Source organism: Gambusia affinis, linkage group LG11 (assembly GCF_019740435.1).
Source record: "Gambusia affinis linkage group LG11, SWU_Gaff_1.0, whole genome shotgun sequence".
Classification (NCBI taxonomy): Eukaryota; Metazoa; Chordata; class Actinopteri; order Cyprinodontiformes; family Poeciliidae; genus Gambusia; species Gambusia affinis.
In genome coordinates this window covers 7,733,543-7,752,454 of record NC_057878.1, presented here as the reverse complement: position 1 = coordinate 7,752,454, position 18,912 = coordinate 7,733,543, and the positions used below count along the sequence as shown (strand labels likewise).

The 18,912-nt window shown below is 39.9% G+C and overlaps 2 protein-coding genes and 1 long non-coding RNA gene across 12 annotated transcripts in view; 1 reads left to right on the top strand and 2 right to left on the bottom strand.

Moving 5' to 3' along the window:
- Positions 1 to 325: 325 nt before the first annotated feature.
- Positions 326 to 5,211, top strand: LOC122840448. Its single transcript, XR_006372228.1, has 4 exons — positions 326 to 1,202; positions 2,842 to 2,930; positions 4,325 to 4,504; positions 5,127 to 5,211. It is a non-coding gene; the product is annotated as an uncharacterized LOC122840448 (long non-coding RNA).
- LOC122840439 (interleukin-1 receptor type 2) lies at positions 2,181 to 10,437 on the bottom strand. Its single transcript, XM_044132876.1, has 10 exons — positions 9,983 to 10,437; positions 7,590 to 7,683; positions 6,766 to 7,036; positions 5,421 to 5,595; positions 5,181 to 5,334; positions 4,371 to 4,463; positions 4,208 to 4,267; positions 3,979 to 4,114; positions 3,279 to 3,424; positions 2,181 to 2,937 (listed from the first exon to the last, which is right to left on the bottom strand). Exons 2-10 carry the CDS (start codon positions 7,672 to 7,674, stop codon positions 2,786 to 2,788), a joined length of 1,272 nt encoding a protein of 423 aa, XP_043988811.1. The 5' UTR covers positions 7,675 to 7,683; positions 9,983 to 10,437; the 3' UTR covers positions 2,181 to 2,785.
- Positions 10,438 to 14,856: 4,419 nt separating this feature from the next.
- The window catches only part of LOC122840429 (mitogen-activated protein kinase kinase kinase kinase 4-like), a 99,434-nt gene continuing 95,378 nt past the window's right edge, over positions 14,857 to 18,912 (bottom strand). For all 10 annotated transcript variants that reach the window (XM_044132851.1, XM_044132855.1, XM_044132849.1 and 7 more), the window contains one exon: positions 14,857 to 18,901. In XM_044132851.1, the coding sequence (XP_043988786.1) occupies positions 18,818 to 18,901 (84 nt within the window). In that variant the 3' untranslated portion in view covers positions 14,857 to 18,817. The remainder of the gene's footprint in view (positions 18,902 to 18,912) is intronic.

Genomic DNA, 18,912 nt, shown 5'->3' with positions numbered 1-18,912 from the left:
CACGTGGTTGTCTTGACTCGCTGGAAGACACACAGGCGCGAATCGTTCACCACATCTGCGCTAACATCAGGGGCGAGGCAATGGACATCCAGCAGAACTGGCTTCAAAGCCTGAGCAAAAAGGTTTTTAGGGATCTAACAAAAAAATTGGCCTGTTCTGCTGGATGGACCCTGGGGTTCATGGAGCACGAGATAGTTGATGACACAATTTTGCAGTGTCTTTTAAATCAACTGGAAAAACACCAGAGAAAGAAGTGTCACTTTATTACAAAACTTTTTTCCAGTGCTAGGAATATCTTGTCCCGGTGTTTCACCAAATGAGGGCTGATAGTGACATACCTCTGTCGATCCTGGCTCCATGACGCCCCTCTGTGCCTCCGCCTCTTTGTCCCTCCGTCAGATATAACAAGCCCAGAAAAACTGCAACCCGCGACTTTAGGCTAAAACAACTTTAGGATAAAACGACTTTAGGATTAGTTCTGTCTTATTTCAAGTGTACTAAGATATTTCCAGTAGAAACTGGACCAAAAGAACTCAACAGTGTTTGGTGTTTTGGCAGTGAATGATCAGTGATAGTTCCTAAATAGTTCCTTATTGTCCAAAATAGTTCCTTATTGTCCAACGACAAAATAAGCATTGCTCCTTTGTTTACGTTTCTGCCGCTGCTGATACTGAAACTGTGGTCGCTCCCCAAGACGCCTAAGAAATACAATGAAATTACAAAAGAAAATAGTAACGCACAGTGATTTGGATAAGGAACTTTAATCTCATTGCGGTATTTGAAATGTTAATGCGTTGGATTACTTGTTACTGAAAAAAGTGGTCCGATGCCAAACTGGTCCGCGTTACAAAGTGATGTGTTACTGACATCACTGATCACAATATCTAGTGTTCTTATTTCCCAGTCTTATGTATTTATTTATTGACAATTTTGGCTGGATCTGTCCTCCATAGATACAATCTTTAAAAATAAAGATGTTTAGCAATCTCTTCTCTGTTTAAGGTATTTTAGAGCCTGCCTGTATTTATTATAGCCGTCAGTCAGATGTTTTCAGAAAGATAGTTTGATGTCCCATAGAGCTCTGGAAGCCAGCGTTGAAGAAAATGCAGCACTGGTGAAGAGGGAGAGATGTGAAGCGCAGAGTGAGATGTGCAGCCCTGCAGACTGGATCCGTCAGGATGACTGGCCCATCACTCATCCAGGTGAGAGTGAACACCTCGCGTTACGTTTGTATCATTTCTGTAAACCAGAAGCTTGTAGTGTGCAGAAGCTTCCAATGGGTGTATGAACTTTATGTGGCAAAGTAACTCTGCACAACTTTTCCACTTAATGCCTCAGCTTCGCAGAAATTCTGTAAAAAGAAAAAAGGAAAAGAAAAAGAAATACAATATACAATTTGATCGTGGGTTCTCTCGTGGGGTGGAGACCGTTCCCACGACACGTTGGACCGGGTCCTGCTAAAAACAGGACATTTCATCACTTTCTAAAAATATCCTGGGACAGGACGTGAAATACGGACATGTCCCGGGAAATACGGACGTTTGGTCACCCTAATTTATTTAAAAAGAAAAATTGAAAGTAAATTAGTCCCATTCACTCTAATAGGTTCAAACTAGGTTCCACAATGAATTCAACAAAGTATTGCACATGAAAACTTAAATAAACAATCAAAACAAAAAGCATAGACTTTTTCAAGATGGCGGAGGGAATAGGAGCATAGTCAGCTAGCTCTCCAAAGTCGGGTTAAAATGCCCACAGCAACATTGGTACTCGATAGATAAATCTAAAGCATGAGTGGAATAAGCAAGAGAAGAAGTCGGAAAAACTATGAAAAGCAAGACAGAACCGAAAAGCTGCCTGTAACGGAAGAAATCTCCGAACACGAAGCTAGCGAACACAAAAAAGCCCCAGCAGAGAGCATGGAAGAACACGATAACACGGAGACGCTGCAAAATGGGCTCGCAGCTATATTATCAGGAAGAAGAAGCCACAGCTTAGCGGAAAACAAGGAGGGCAGGAGGAAGATATTGAGCTGTTAGCATGAGGCAACATTATCTACCAAGCCAAGGGAGTTTCAAGTGTTATTGTGACAACTGTTCACGTCCCTGACACTGTTCACGTCCCGGAGAGAGCCACTGTAAATATTTATGCACATTGAGGCTAAAAATAACACCAGACCATTCACGTAGGAGTCATTTAATTCATTGGGTTGCTTTCTATGTAAGATACAACAGCAGGAGTACTACATTCAATAACAATAATAAAAAAACACAAGTTGTGTTATTTCTGTCCTTTAAATGTTTAAGACATAAACAAAAATAATCAAAAGATTATACGGTTTCTTTAATATTCAATTTCTCCCTGAGAACATTTGCTGCATTTTGGAAATAACATACTGATATATCCATTATACTGAACAGAAAAAAATACATATGTGTAACATCTGGTAGCTGAGGTAGTCACTACATTTTACTTAAAAAAAGTGAATTAAACTGATGGAGGTCAATATAAAAGGGAGTAGTACCGGTTTAAATTACAGAAGTGCAAAACCACAGCAAACAATCTCGTCATTAAATCAATTAGTGGTGCTGATGAAACGTTTATCATTGTAACATCTTCCTTCTTCCTTCTCCAGTGGCTGATACATTCATGAATAAAAAGGTTTGGAGTGAGTCCCACTTAAACTCCAAGTACAACGTCATGGAAGTCACATTTTTACATAGTTTACCCAAATATTGTTGAGAGGAGCGTTTTCGTTTGCCGGAGGGAGCGTGTGAAACAAAAGCTAAACTGAAAAGGTGCTGCTCTGACGAGCGAGAATGTAATCCATTTTCTTCTTAGTCTTTGGCTTGAAGAGGACGTAAAGGAAGACACAGACCACCGTGAGGAAGCAGGACGCTGTCACCATGCCTACAACCAGCCACGTAAAGGTAGTATCTAGAAAAAAAAGACAGGACATTAAGGTTTTTATTATGATGTGACAACACCGTTGAGTCTGATGTTGCCAGTGTGTTTTCTACGGTGCCCCAGACAGGTCACAACGCAACAACAAAAAGCCGCAAGGCAATGAAAATCCGAAGTTGAGAAAAACTTCCGTTTTAGCACAACTTCTGTTGTGGATTTTGTTGTTGCGTTGTGTGTTTTTGCATTTTGTTAACAATTGTGGGACACTGTCAGATTTAGCTATTTGCTTACATTTTTCCAACACAGGGAAAATAGTGCTTTAGCTCCATATTACGCCACGGACAACAGTTTGGAGAGTTCACGAGGCCACTCACCTTCTAGACGAAGCATTGTGACAACTTCCTGTTTCCCGCCTGTGTTCTGAGTGACACACTTCATCTCCGTCTTCTCATCTTCTTCAGTCATGGCCGAGATAACAAACTTCACTTCAATCTGACACCTTTCAGAGACCCGGGTTACCCTAAAAACAGCAAGGCAAACACAGATTTAGTGGATATTCGATTTTATTATGTGTCACAATGTAGTGTCTTTTGATGGCATTAGATAGTTGTTTATGAGAATGATCGACACAAAGAAGAAGACAAGGAAGTGACGTTGGGTGGGCTAAAAGGAGACAGAGTACAGACAAAATGCCGGGATGTATTTCTGAAGAGACGGTTGGGTTGTTGAGTAGTTGTAATTAAACATTGGAACAAAATGTGTGACCCAGTCCGAGACAAAACGAATATGAGCCTTCACATTCTTAACAGGCGGCCATTTTGAGCCATGCTGCCACTTGATCAGAGTTTGCTAAACCTCTTCAACAGGACAAAATAAGAAACAGCAAGTTGGTAAATTACATTGTCTCATAATGTTAATGTCAAAGACCTGTTTAATGATGATAACTACACACTAGAGGACAAGTTTTCTTCATTTAAGATAATGTAAGTGTTTTCTTTGGTGATTAGCTTGCGCAAGTTGGCGCTAGCTATGTTCACTTTCATAGCTCACACTTTGGTTTACGCATAGTGTTACCTTTTTCCTTCCTGCTTAGCCCGCCTGTCGAGGTACGATGACTCCACTGACTGGTCGTTTACCAGCCATGTGACCACAGTGGAGTCTGCCAGTTGGCATTCAGTGACCACCTGACAGAACAGCTCCAGTCCTGAACCTGGTCGGTAAAAAAAACATCGGTCAAGCATTTGGTTAAACATACTTCAACGTGAGCAAAAAGCAAGAGGCACAAAGTAACATTACCACGTACCGTGAGAGCTTTCAAAGATGGTTCCATTGATTGGTGAGGTAATCACTGGCGGTTTCATGACTGCAGGATATAAAATGCAGATATTCATCAGTTAAATCTAGTTTATTCTTTTCCCAGAGGACGCTGGATCAGTCAAGGATCACAGAAACCAAATAAAACTCACTGCTGACAGTACTGAGGGTGCTGCTGCTGGGCTGACCCGGATCTGTCGGCGTGGTGACGACAGGCATGGAGGTAGTGACTGCCGGGTCTGAATCTGGCAGACAACGCATCCAGAATGAGAAACTCAAATGACAGGTGTTCCCCTACCTGGCAATGTTCCCTTTTATACATAACAGCCTTTTTTGTTTTTAGCAAGACAAATCCAGGAACAACAGAAGAAAAATAGCCTTTTTGCTAATTTTGGTGCTTTTACAGAAACATTAATTCATGTGCGTTGTCCATGCTGAATAAATTAATACATTTAAAATGTTTATGTTGCGTTTAAATACACACTGTTGGACTCTGTTTACTAAATAAGTGAGTTTGGGAAGGTAATTGGTTGCACTACATAAAAAAAAAGAAAATCCCAAATTAATGCATTTTATTTTGGATTTGCCTTTTATGATTTGTATTATTACTGCTAATTTTTATGCTGTGTCAGGACTTCTTTGAAAATGAGACGACAAAGTAATTAATAAATAAATAGATACAGAAAAAAAATTCCTGAAACGTTGGAGTCATTGTAATGCGTCTGTTTAGTCAGCAGAGGGCAGTGCACACTTATTCTTTAATTATAGATTAACAGCGTTCCTTTAATAGCTGAATATGAATGGTTGAGAGTGAGATTTTTTTTTAAAACCCTCATATTTACTGTTATGTGAGTAATATGACATATTTGTCATATGGATGAATTCATTTACTCTTATCATGCATTCAGGGAACATCTCACTTCTCAGGAGAAGGTTCATAAAGAAAATCTGACGGCACTGACCTTCCACGTGGAGCAGGTAGGCTCTGCTGACTTTGTACTGCAGGTTGTTGATGAGCACCGTCAGCCGGCAGGTGTAGACTCCAGCGTGGGAGCGTTTTACAGCAGGGATCGTGAGGGTAGCTCTGCCCGGCTGAAGGGGAGCGGAGTTAAAATCCTGTCAGAAAAAACAAGATCCTGTTACTTTTAGTTGAGGCTTCAACTGAAAAGACATAATCCCAGGTGCAGGGTTCATTCCCTCACCTTGTGCCACTCGATTGGTCTGCCTGTCTTGTTGAAGCGGTCCAGAGCCGGACAGTCAAATTCCACTTCCTCACCAACCATGGCCGTCCACCAGTAGGAGAGAGTCCTTATGTCTGCAGAGTAGGACTCGTACATGTGCAGCGTGATGGTCCCCGTGACGCAGTACGTTTCATTCCTGCACAGAGATGAATGGAAAGGAGTCAGATGGAGTGAAGATGACGCTGTGGGCGATCATAGCACAGTTTTGAAGTTGGAAGATTTATGTTCCTTTAAAAAAAAAACAAAAAAAGAAAAAAGGCCTGCAAATTGGTAAGAAGTGTGTTTTCATTATGATTAAGAATAAACTCAATCAATCAAATTTTATTTGTATAGCACATTTTGGCAGCAAGGCATTTCAAAGTGCTTTACATCAAATCAGACACAAAAACACAATGCAACACAGAATCAACAGTCAAAATACAACATTAAGTCAAGTTCCATCAATAAATTTGTAATCGATTACGTTTCGAATACAACTCTAAACAAGTGGGTTTTTAGTTGAGATTTAAAGGAAGTCAGTGTTTCAGCTGTTTTACAGTTTTCTGGAAGTTTGTTCCAAATTTGTAGTGCATAGATGCTGAATGCTGCTTCTCCTCGTTTGGTTCTGGTTCTGGGGATGCAGAACCAGAACCAGAAACCTGAAGGTTGAAACAACAGCAGCAGATCTTTAATGTATTGTGGTGCTAAACCATTCAGTGATTTATAAACTAACAACAGTATTTTAAACTCTATTCTTTGAGCTACAGGGAGCCAGTGGAGGGACTTTAAAACTGGTGTTATGTGCTCTATCTTTCTGGTTTTAGTGAGAACTCCAGCTAAACACTGGAGTTTTTCCAAGACCAATTTTCTGAGCAATGCAATAATAATAATAATAAAGCACTGCCAGTTTTTATAGCTACTAAATCTGATGCAAAACAAAACTATGACAGAAAAAATTATATGTGATAGGAAATGCATATTTTTGCATAAATTAATCCTTTTAGAAAATTTAATTTCTTAAGCCTTTTAGGTATTAATACTCAATAACTAAAAACAAATCAAGGCTAGCAGCCCAGCTGTTCAGTTACTTTCAAACCACATCAATGAAACACTGACCAACTCTTCCGTTGTGTATCCACGGTTTTGATTATTTCATTGGTCAAAATGTAACGCTTGGTTCTGTTTTCTCAATTGTTGTCCTTTATGAATTAGTATTTTCTTTTATGATGTAAAGCACTTCGAATTGCCTGGTAGCTGAAACGTGCTGTGCAAATAAACTCGACTGATTGATTAGAATCCTCTTTTCTGTTAAAAGAGCAAAGAGTACCTGTAAGTGCAGGTGTATTCCCCAGAATCCGAAAGCCGAGCCGGGAGGAGCCACAGCTCTCCGCCGTGCTGCTGGACCCGGCCCTCGTCCTCGTCCTCATCCTCGTTCGCCGTTTGCGCCGTTCCGTTGTTCCGGCTGATGACGTATTGGGCAGGTGGCGGGGCGATGTCGCGGAGTTCGAGGGACCGCATGAAGATCGGGAAGTAGAGGATCACGGCCTCGCCCTCCACTCGGAAAACCCCCAGCTCTGGAGACACCTGGTAACAGCCGTCTGTGTGGGAAACAGGAGCACAAAAACTGAAACTAAGCCCAAATCCTTTTTCACGTGACCAATTTAGTCATTCGTAGGCCTGTCACAATGGACAATAAATCAATTAATTGCACGATAAATTAAAACAAGCACAATAATTTCCATTTGCGTCATTTTTCTCTCGTCTCTCTCTCTTTCCACCAGTCTGGTCTTTGGTCTCAACTAGCCCTTTTCATGAAGGACAATTTGTTTTAAAAAGACCTCATTATTCAACTGCCATTATCATTATATTATTCGAAAATGCCCTCAAAGCAGATATATTATTGGTTATCGCAATAACTGCTGGAATAATTTATCATCTGGAAAAATTTGTTATGGTGCCAGGACTAGTTATTCAAGGTTTTAGTGGATCTGTTTGTTTAATTTCCAATTTTCATGCAGGACAGGTCAGCACATCTAATGGGACCCTGACCCTAACCCCGAACCCCAAATCAAATTGGATATTTACAACAGGGTAGTTTTTATTGCACAGTAAAAACAAACAAACAAACAAACAAACAAAAAAACAACTCACTTTCCATTGGCAGAGAAGGAAGCCAAGGTTTCCCATGAACACCTGCGGCAATGATCATGGCACACGTCAGCACAAAGTAGACCATGGTGGCAGTCTGCAGGAAAAACAAAGATTTGAGCTGAGAGATCCACAAGGCGAGGCGAGCTCCAGCTTTGGTCCAAGGATTCGGTCAAATGCTCTTCGTCGTTCGTGGAAAACGCAAAAGGCGAAGTCCGCAATGTAAAGCTAAAGCACGAGACACGACAAACAAATATCAGGGTTAAGAGCTCCAGACGCCGCCCATAACCCCGTGTTCTCCCCTCGGGACGTCTAGGATTTCTGACAGATGGATTTATTTCAACTCTTTTTATGAGCCGTGAACTGTGACGTCACAGGATTATTACCGTTATACCTCTGGCCCTCCCACACTTATATTTAACCACAGCACTTTACTAATACCACCACATGATTAGTCATGTCAATGACAGAGTGACTGTATCAAAGGTTGCCGAAATTTAGCAGAAATGAGAGATTAAAAAAAACCACACACACATTTATTGAGAAAAACAAGTTAGTCTTCGCTTAAATAACTTTATTTCAAACTTGATCTAGATTACTTAGCCCATTTTTTATTTTATTTTTTAAATGGTAATCTGAAGATTTTGATCTTGATGGAAGTCCATATGTTTAAATTCATAAATATGTGCCTACTTTTGCGATATTTGTTTAAAAAATAATTTAAATTTGTTTAGACAGGCGGAGGATTCAGATGGACTTTTTAAAATATCAGAAGCTAAAGAATCACATGAAAAAAAAAATGCTGAAATACGTACTTATATATACACAGAGAGTTTTAGACATAAGAGAAATATGTTTAAATATGTGCCACACTGCCTCATCTATTTCTATTTTAATGTGATCGTAAATATTGATTACAAAATGCACAGATTAGAATCGAGTGGAATTGCTTGTGATTTTTGTCAGTGAGCCATGCAGACAGTTTTTGAAGGTCGCTGCTTATTTTCATGTACATCATCTTTCAAATCATTTTTTTTTTTCCATCTGAAATGTTTTTACAGAGACGCTCATAATGAAGGACAAGCTCAGAGGACAGCACAGAAAGCAGCTGAAACACTAGTCCTTAGAATTTAAAGCTGAGCACTAAGATTATGAAACAGCTATAAAATCATCATACAGAAACACAGAATAACCTCGTCATGTGACTCTGACGTATCACTGAAGACACGGTAAAGGTGTGTGTGTGTGTGTTTCAGGTGAATCCCGCTTTCCAAATCTAGCTAACTGCAGTACTGTACATCCAGGCTGACCTGCAGACAACCGTCACCGAGCATCATTTTCATGGAAACCTGCCGATTTTCACTTCTGTTTTCCCACCGGGGGATTGCAGCGAGCGGCCGAGAGCGGTCACCACTTTCTCTCTAAAGTCCCACATGTCACGCTGAGGGAGATGATGCGCTCTTTCCTCGATGGACTCCTGGTTTGGCCGTGTCGTCACCGTGCCAACCCATTCACTGAACGCTGCAGGAGTTTCGATGTCGTAATTGAATTTATACGCGACTCATGAGACATTAAATGGAAACTTTGCTGACTGATGGTATCGCAATAAGATAGCGGGTCTAACACCAAGACTGCATGTGATGAGCAAAGAACCCGTTTTAAATTTTATTGTTTTCTACCAGGAATGTCTTTTAGGTGATGTGTATCAGTTCAAGAATCAAGCAAATTATTATTGTTATTATTATTGGACATTTTCAGAAGTTTTAGAATGCAAATCAAATTTAAGATTTAAATACATTATTCATCAAATGCGTTCATAAATCACTGAAGCATGTATGCAAATGTATAGACCTGGTTACTGCGAACATTGGTTTAAGATTTGAGGATAAATAATGTAAATGCTTTACATGTATTGTTAGGATTTAGGATATTTGACATTTTGTTCTGGATAAATCAGTATTAATGTTTTGTATTTTAAGGTTATTTTGCTGACAAAGTAAAAAAAAATAATAATAATCCATATATTTTTTAACAACAACAAAATAAATAAAATCTAATATTAATGAAATAAACATTTGCAAAACAAACGAAAACGAAAAACACATTTGGGTATTTTGAATAATTTTTAAACTAGACCAAAATAAATAAATTAAAAAAAAAAGTCAGAATAAACAGGGATTTAAAAAAATAAAGGAAATACTTGAGTGTAATAACTGAACACAAGTTAATATACATTATCTGGTTAGATACAAAATAAATTTGTGCACATCATGTTTAAAAACAATTTCAATAAATCTTATATTAGTTCTAAGAGCAAAAGTGCCACCACACACACACACACACACACACACACACGCTAGCTGTGATATGATTAAATAAAGATTAAGAGTACTCACAGTCTGCTGGTGGTTCTGGTTCTGACAGAGCGGTGTGCTGTCGGCATGGACCTCAGAGTGAAGTGATCAGTGTCCTTTGGTCTCTGCTTTTTAAGGTTCCCACCCCTCATGAGATGGAAATTTCTCAGGTTTCCCAATGTAACGCAGTGTACTGCACAGCTCAACACACTTGTGTGCTGAGTCCTCCACACACACACACACACACACACACACCCAGGCATACACACCGTTTACAGCCAACACATTGTGTGGAAAGACCTATAGGTTTCCTTCAGGTTAGTTCATGGAAGTAAGCATGTTTGGTTCAGTCTCCAGGCTGTTTACCGCCGTTGCTCCCTGGCTGGAACTTCCTCATGACGTTGGCGGCGGACATCTTTATTTGTTTTAGTGCAAAAACACACACATACATGTACACGCCTGCATGTATGAGGGGCACTCCGCTGCAAGAGGAGAGGGGGAGTTAGAAAAGAAAATACACCTTTTTTTTTACCTGTTTCTTTCATGTTGCAATTTTAATACAATTTTCTTCCAAAATCAGACCAAAGGAGAAAAATGTATTTTCTGTTAAATGCTTGGCATGCATTATTATTATTATTATTATTATTAATAATAATAATAATAATAATAATAAAACTGAATTTGAAAGTGCTCAGACTGGACATTTACAGCTATTTGACTGCTCAGTCAAACCTTGTGTTCATTTTCTGAACTAAATTGATCTTTATTCTCTCCCATGTATTTCAAAACATAACAAAGATTATTCTTTTTTGTTGTTGTTTTATTGCAACTTGGAAAGATTAAACAAGTAATTTGATCTTTGGACTGACAGAAAAAAATGGTTTCAGTACATCTTATGCTTTTCAGTAAGCTAAAAGTTGAAAAACTAACAAGAAGTTGACTCCCGACTGGAACGGGTCAGTCAAATGCTTGGTCCAAATCAATCGGAAAGTTAAAGTCTTTTCTTTTTGACAATTTTATAGCAGCAGAAGCGTTTATTTGTCAGCAGCTTGACCGGAACTGAGACTGGGGCGAGATGTGATTGCTCAGTGTTGGAAATCCAACTCGGAAAAGCTGTGAAACACTGTCTGCTGTCTTTCACACACAGTGTGACATCACCTCTGGTCATGATCTAAATGATCAAGAGTCAACTGTGGAAAAACAGACCGCTTAACAGTTTCACATATAACAATGAATCTGTCCTTTTCCACTCGCCTATAGAGTCGAAAAGACTTTGAACTCATTTTTAAAAAATGGTTCTACAGGAGAAAGAAACACTATTTATGAAATACCTCACTTATACATTTTAGTAGTGGACATAAAGGACAAAAGTTGTCGATTTTCAGCGATGCAAAGTGAGAGTGCTGCAACTTTGAGCGGATTTTCAGAAATAATTAATAATAATTTAATGCCACTTTTGGATCAATAAAGTGTTTTTGAATTGTTTGTGACATAAAAACATTGTGATTAAGCTCATTTGATTTTATTTCCTCCACATTGCTGACATTTTTGTGTTACTTACAGATCTTAAGGAAAAATCCTAGCTGGTTTATAGCTAACGGAAAAAGTTTTACAAAACTGGCGATTGGAAATTGGCCGCCACATTTCTGACTAAATACTAACACTAAATACTTTCAGACTGACACTTACCCTTGAGCTTTTACTTTGTAAGGCCAATCATACGTCACGAAGTCTTAAAACAGCCGCGATGACTCGCCATTTTTCTTTAGCGCTCCCAGCTGAGTCATTTCAAGCAGGGATCTGAAGATTTGTTGTGGTAAACCTGAACAATTGGCACAGCTCACAGGCGACTCCGGCAGCCCCCGCACTCCGAATCCCCAGGATTCATACTTGGTGACTAACGCACAACAAATCAGCCAGGCCGTCTTAAACTTTGACACTCCCTGTGTGTTTGCTTTTACTCCCTCTGCGTGCGACGTTACACTGACACAAGGACAGGTATCCATCAGCCAGTCAGAGACACTGAAAGTGTTGAAGTTTGGAGCTTTCTGACATTTTGAACCATCTTTCATTGTGCAATGCTCACTGGACGTAGGGAGTGTTTGTTTGTTGCTAAGCTTTCCATGCCAACACACTTTTTTTATTTTTTTATTTCAAACTGTGGTGATGATAGAAAGGAAATATAATCCCAAGCCTTGCTCACAATTTTTGTATACAAACCGGTGTACACAGATGTCCATTAAACAGCTGTGCAACAGCATGACTCACTGCTCTGTCATCTCCCTGCAGAGCAAAAATGGTTTCCACCATAATGCTCTGTGGTGTGCTTGTCTTCTGGAGTGACATAGGAAGTCCTGAGTGGACATTTTCCTGTGTGGACATTCTCATGTTTGACACTTTGGTGATGCAAGCTGTGGGCTGCCAATATTGCGGTTTGAACAACTCTGCCACGGCATAACTTTGAATTAAAGTTACGCCTTTAATTCAATCTGATCTAATCTAATCTTAAACCTTTCTATAGGAAATCTGAATGTGAACACCTTAACTCAAAACCGTTTTGTTTAAAAAAAAAAACCCCAAACAAACCCAAAAAGGTTCTGGAAAGGATCCGATAGCAACCACCACACAGTGATCTATACTGAAGATTTTAACTAAATCCTGCACCAACTAAAGATTTTACAGTAAGATATATTTTTTAACAATTTGTTAGGACAATGATGCAACTTTGATATTGGTCCACTGAGCCAGACTATGACACCAAAACCTACAGCTGTACTTATACAGGGCCTAAAGTTTGACAAACATCTACTTTTTGTATATCTCATAAATGATAAAAAAACATGTATGAAATATATATTTTTGCTTTATTTGGTTAGTTAGAAAAGGACGGGCAGAACTCTGTACACAGGTGCTCTGCAGGAGAGCAACAAAGAGCTTTAGCAGACAGCATAAAAGCTAGCTGGCTTCATAATATTGTTTTTGTTGTTGACCATCTATCTGCCACAGAGAATAACGCTTTAGGAAATGTTGGCAGCCAGCTGGAAGACTGTGCCACATAGTGAATTTATTTACAATCTAGAAAAGACACTAACGTTACAGTTAGCCATGCTAGCTATGCTAACTGCTAAGATAAAACATGACACCTACATGTTCTTTCTCTAATTGAAATGAAACAATAGACTTACAAAGTTTTGTTGTTTGGTGGGACGTTTTTCAATCTCTCTAGCTTTTCCTTTGAAATATTAGTAACTTCCTGATAGCCTTATAGTACTCTGTCTCTTAATAAAGTAGTTAGCAGATCTGGTTTCTGCTTAAACACCAGGTTTTTCTCAGTGTTTATAGGACATTAAGTGTGCTGCGTATTATTGCATTCATAAGCAGCCTTTATGACAATAAAAATATTGTCACTTTTATTAATTATGTTGGTACTGTTCTTGGTGTCCAGATTAAAACTTCAGTGTAAAAAAAAAAAAATTCTGTGGTTCAGATTTTACAAATTTAAAACTGAGAAGAATGTAAAATAAACAAATATGCTGTTCATCCTGACTCATGTAATTATTGTTTTCTAAGTCTGTGTGTAATTTCAGACGTGTGTGACGACAGACCAGTATCCCTCTCTGTATGTGCTCAGTTTAATCATAGTAGGTTTTGTTTATGGCCCAAAACGACACAAAACGTCAAAGTAAAACCCCTCTGGATTAAAAAAAAAAATGTTACTGGTAGATTAAATTCAATTCAGATATTGAAATTTCATCAGAAATTCCAATATCTGACTGGTGCTAACCTTTTTTTTTTTAAAAAAAAAACGTCATTTAAATAACGTTTCTCAATATGAGGACGCCAAAACACAAAGAAAAAGTCAATGTCTCATTTTGCAGCTGTAAATAACTGTAAACAAACTTAGCAACTTCTCTCTTTCTTTTATACATTTTTTTTTTCTTTTGTGGGAAACAGATTTTTTTTTAATATATATTTCGTCTAAGTTAAGTTTTCACTCGCAGGAGTGAAAATAACACAGACTGGGTCGTACTACCTAAACTAGTGAAGGTTCATCTGTAAACAAACAGGCTCCAAGCAGGCCTTTCACAAGAACAACACGTTCCAATTTACTAATTTGTCAGCACAGAGGTTAAAAGATCAGCACATTGTTCTTTCAACTCACAATAGCCGTTGAGAAATCAGAAGGTGTTGCATGTTTTGGGAATTATTTTGAGCACCTCTTCAACTGATGGCCTGATACTCGACAGGACAGATGACTACAGAGTTTGACAAACCTGTTTTGTTTCCCCCCCCCCCCCCCGGAAAGATAATCATCCAAACAGTACGAACTAGCTTTTAACTTTTACAGCAAGCCTCCTTCCCTGTTCAGACAGTCATTGTGTTGAAACCTTAAAACAAACCTTAATGCAAAAAATTAGATGAATTTATTGAAATATTTGTTTTTGTACTTCCCTTTGGAGATTAGGCCTTACACATTCTCCATTTTTTTGTTTTGTTTCACCTTGGGAACCTTACATTTTAAAATTGCCCAGACCTATTTATATACCTTTGCACAAGGATGTCTTTGAAAATTTTAATTTGCGAATACTTCTCCTTTTCAGCCGAGTCGAGACACACTGTCAACCTGAAATCAGACAGAGTAGCACCGCACTTCTCCCAGGCGTTAGAATTTACGACATGGTCGAGGCGTTTCATTGTTTTTAAGGCAGCCTGAATACGAACGGCGTGCGCTGTGCAGGAAGTTGTTGTTATTGTACTAAACTGTGTTGCAAGGGAATCTGTGTTGAGTCGTTAAGTCACTGATTTGAACAAAGTGGGTCTGAGTTGGCCAACACGTGATGCAAAATCTCTTCTTCTTCACGTTTGTTTTTGGGGAACAAACAAGCAGCACAACACCACCGACGGATGATACACTCTGAAAATTACTTTTAAAGTTTATTCAAAGAAAACAAAAACAAAACAAAACAAAACAAAAATCAGGAAACTACACGACTTCCTGTCTTACACAGAGAGGACATAAGTTAGAGAAGCATGGCAGAAACAGAGGAAAACACATCGCCTCACATCCAAGCCTGCAGGGAACGTTGCCGCAATGTTACCGTGGTCAAGTAGCGTTACGTGAATACCTGAAAAGAACAACAACGTGTTCGTTGTTGTTTCTGTTGTAGGTGGTTTAGTGGGGAGATGATAGAAAACAATAAATATCCAATTAGAAAAAAAAAAAAAACAGGCTCAAAGAAGCAGAACCAAAGTGTAAAGGAACCAAGATGAGTTAAACATAAATACCGTGATGCACACATTAGTGTAATGAAACATGGCCTCTGTAAACATTTTTTTTTCCACCTAAGGTGAGTGTAATAATAATCAACCACCGCAGTCGCATATTTACGTGTACATAGACTTACAGAAACAACAAAAAACTAGTAAGTTTCTTAACTACCTCTAAAACTTAAGAATACACAATGCTTCAAGTGATTGTAGTGTGTGTGTATGCGTGTGTGTGTGTGTTTTAATTTTTAAAAAGAATATCCAAGAACTGGTTTCTAATAACAATAGTTTCACACGCTTTAAACGCTGCCCTCTTGGCACTTGTTCCAACTTTAACCACCAAGCGGATTGCTTTTTCTTCCCCCGCCCCCACCGGCACAAATCACATCATTCGCCTTTTATTTAACCCGTTATTAATAGTCATAATAATCACATTATTTTCACAAAGTCAGCCACTCTCTGATGGCCTTTAATGCAGTAAAGCAAACATGGCGGATACTATTGCAAACGTCAGACAACAGCCTCTCCCTTAACTTTCGGAGCAAAGGGTTCGGGACATGAGCTACGTGACCGACAAGAGCCTGTAGGTGTGTGTGTGTGTGTGTGATTGTTGTTGTCAGGAGGGGAGAGGGGAAACACGCAAGAGAATCTTGTTTGCATCCTGATGAAGACATGTTTGGACAGAAGTCAGAGCACAAATGGGATTTTCTTACGTCCTCCCCTCTTTTGTTTTTTTAAAACAGAAATGTGCAACTTCAAAAAAAAAAAAAAGAAAAAAAAAAAAAGAAGTCTGTGGAAATGGAGGTAAATCCAGCTGGACCGGATGAAGGAGATCAACGCTGCAGCTCGTTGAACACACAGACGTCTGAACTCTAATGTGCAGGTTTAGGGTGAAAGAAAACAAGGAGCATCTCTACTGATCAGAACATCTCCGGAAAGTTCATTTATTTCGACAATTATAGTGAATAGTGCAACTTGTATGTTGATTAAAACAGATTAATTCAATCATTTTGATGGTGGCGCCTGGCAGCCAATGAGAACCCAGAATTCAGCTTCTCAGTAAAAGGGATTTATTTTTTAACATTTTTTTTTTTGACACATAAATATATCAGCAACGCCATCCAGATAGGAGGTGTGCCAAAAAGTTAAAGAAGATTTATCCAAGAATATCAATGGATTGAAAATTTGTGGGAGAAAACAAAATGGACAAGAAGCGTGAGTAGAAGATGGTGTACCAAAGACCTTCAAGAGTTTGGGGGCAGATTAAGGAGGAGTAGACTTGGACGTCAACTCTGAACCAGAGACAGAAGTGCCTCATCTGGATTAATGAGAGAAAGGCCTGGGCTGACAACGTCCACTTTTCAGATGAAATTAAGTTTTGCCTTTCATTTGGAAACCAAGGTCATAAGAATCTGGTAGAGAAGTGGAAAAGCCACAGAATCTAATCTGCTTGAGGTCTAGTGAGAAGTTTCAGCATTCAGTAGCTGCGTTTCCGTTACAAATGTTAGCAAAACTTTGTTGGTATTCCGCTAATGTTGAATAAAGACAATTTTGCAATTGCTGTGTTTCTATTAAATAAGAAGCACAATTAAAATCACGTGCATTAGTTTGTCAACGCGATGAGTCAACAAAAAACATCGTCCTCCAACCACTTCCTGTCGGCTTCTTTGTGTTTTCCGTCAGTAGTAATATCTGGGTGTTGGATCACATGAGTGACTCGTGTGATTTGAAGAAAGTGTTGTTGACATTGCACTTTTATAAAATACACTAATTTCAATACAGCAGGGGTGGGGAGACAACTTGCAAAAACCTTTTCAGCTAATTTATGAATGCCAATTTGTGCAATTTTACGGGCAATGGAAACATTTGGGGAGCCATGTAATCCGCTAGCTGGTCTTAGGTTTCCATTTGCAGCAATGATCCAAAATGAAAGAAGTAGACACCTTAAAACATGACTCTGCTTAACTGAATTATGAAAACGAATGAAAATTTGGATGATATTCTGATTCGTGGAGATGCGAATGCACAGAAAACATCGTCTGTTTTTTGTTGAAATGAGGAGGAAAAGAAGAAGCTCTGCTCGGTGTTGCCAGGTTGGGGACACTTCATCACGGTAGTACTGAAGTCCAAAGTGTTAGTTTCAGAACGACAAAGTTTCAGTCCTCACGTTAAAGCAAGCAGGGCTCTCTGGACCCCACAAGACGCTCCTTGGTGCTTTGGATGGGGGTTAAGGGGCGTTGCCATGGTTTCAGAAAACAAAAGCATCTCCACACCTGACGCAGAGGCTCTGCTGCTGCAGCGTTTATTCACTTAAAACTTGAAATTGAAACACCTAGAATCGACCACTCGTGACAAAGATATGAAGCGAAACATCATCTCATGCCTTGGACCACCACACAGTAAGAAATCTCTCTACATTCTGGACACTTAGTGCATTGAGTACATATAAATAATAATAATAATCGATGGAAGGTGAAACGAGCCGAAAGAAGAAGGGAGGGGAATTGGAAGATAGAAGCCCGCCTCCCGCACCTGAAACGAAACGAAACTTGCTGAATCACGCGTTTGCCTCTCTGCCGCCATGGAAATTCAACTCGCCGACAACACGGAACTCTCCGACCGCACACACACATGCTGAACGTTCTTCAAACATCATCAGTTCATAAACACCCCACCTTTTTTTCGTTTTATTAAATTTTTTTAAAGTTACTCACGGAATAGCTACTCACAGCAGTTCAAGTTTCTCAAGTGGAGTTCAGGCGGTCGGATTTTATCGCCTTCTTCTCGCGGCTGAATGCGCATGAACGGAAAATAAAAGCTTAAAGACGCCACTCTGTTACACCTCTAGAAGAATTCATAAAATACTAATTTGAAACCCACCTGCCTGACTGGTCCTTTCTCTCTCCGTCGTCCTGTTCTTTTGTTTGTTTAAAGCAACATCATCGCGCGCGCGCCCCCAGCTAAAATCACCTGATCTCACCCGCGTGCCTGTCTGACCCAAAACCTGCTTCCATGCGCACACCGCCGTCGCGTCAATGAGACGAACCCCCTTCCGAGAGGCAGACCTGCGGAAAGTAGTAGCAGTAGAGGAGAGAGTAGCGTTCGCCGAGCTCCTAAGACATCGATGTTACTGAAACCGACTCGAGAGCACGGACACGGAAGTGGAAGTTCAACATCGACCCCTCCGTAACATGACAAGCACCAAGACAGGCTGAGAGGAAAAACACACAACGTCGTCTGTCCTCTTTTATTAAATTCACATTTGTTTTAATTTCTACCTCCTTTAACACGTAAGCTATTGGTTTTACTTCTGCAAGCAAGTCGTCACTTCCGGTATTTCTGAGGAAAGCAGCGACCTTTTTGTTTCTGTGGGTCGTCGCCGCGTCGCCAGGTTGAGGCCCCTCCCCGGAAGCACGGGGGTTAGAAAACGGGGTGAGGTTGGCGCCGTGGACCGCGCTGACGGGGTCGTCAAGCCGGCTGTTGTCCGAGGGTTGACAGAAACATCATAGGTGGGTTCTGAGATCCAGTGTTAGCGAGGTGTGAGGGGCGGGACGATGCGGAGGATGAGGAGAAAGGAGGAGAAAAAACTGTAGGGCAGGGCGTGGACCTCTACCAGCTGAGAAGGTTGCTTCGGCCCAGAGTCATGAAGTAGACCTGGCTGGAGCCTCCGGGCCGAACGGAGGCGAAGAACACCTAGACGGGAA

Bases quoted from the DNA above. Each gene is read 5' to 3' on its own strand.
- LOC122840439 (XM_044132876.1), bottom strand. From the start codon at position 7,674: ATGGTCTACTTTGTGCTGACGTGTGCCATGATCATTGCCGCAGGTGTT. The intron at 4,464-5,180 runs GTCAGTGCCGTC...GTTGTCTGCCAG, and splicing joins CTACCTGCTCCACGTGGAAG to ATTCAGACCCGGCAGTCACT. The intron at 2,938-3,278 runs GTGAGTGGCCTC...TTTTTTTTCTAG, and splicing joins CACAATGCTTCGTCTAGAAG to ATACTACCTTTACGTGGCTG.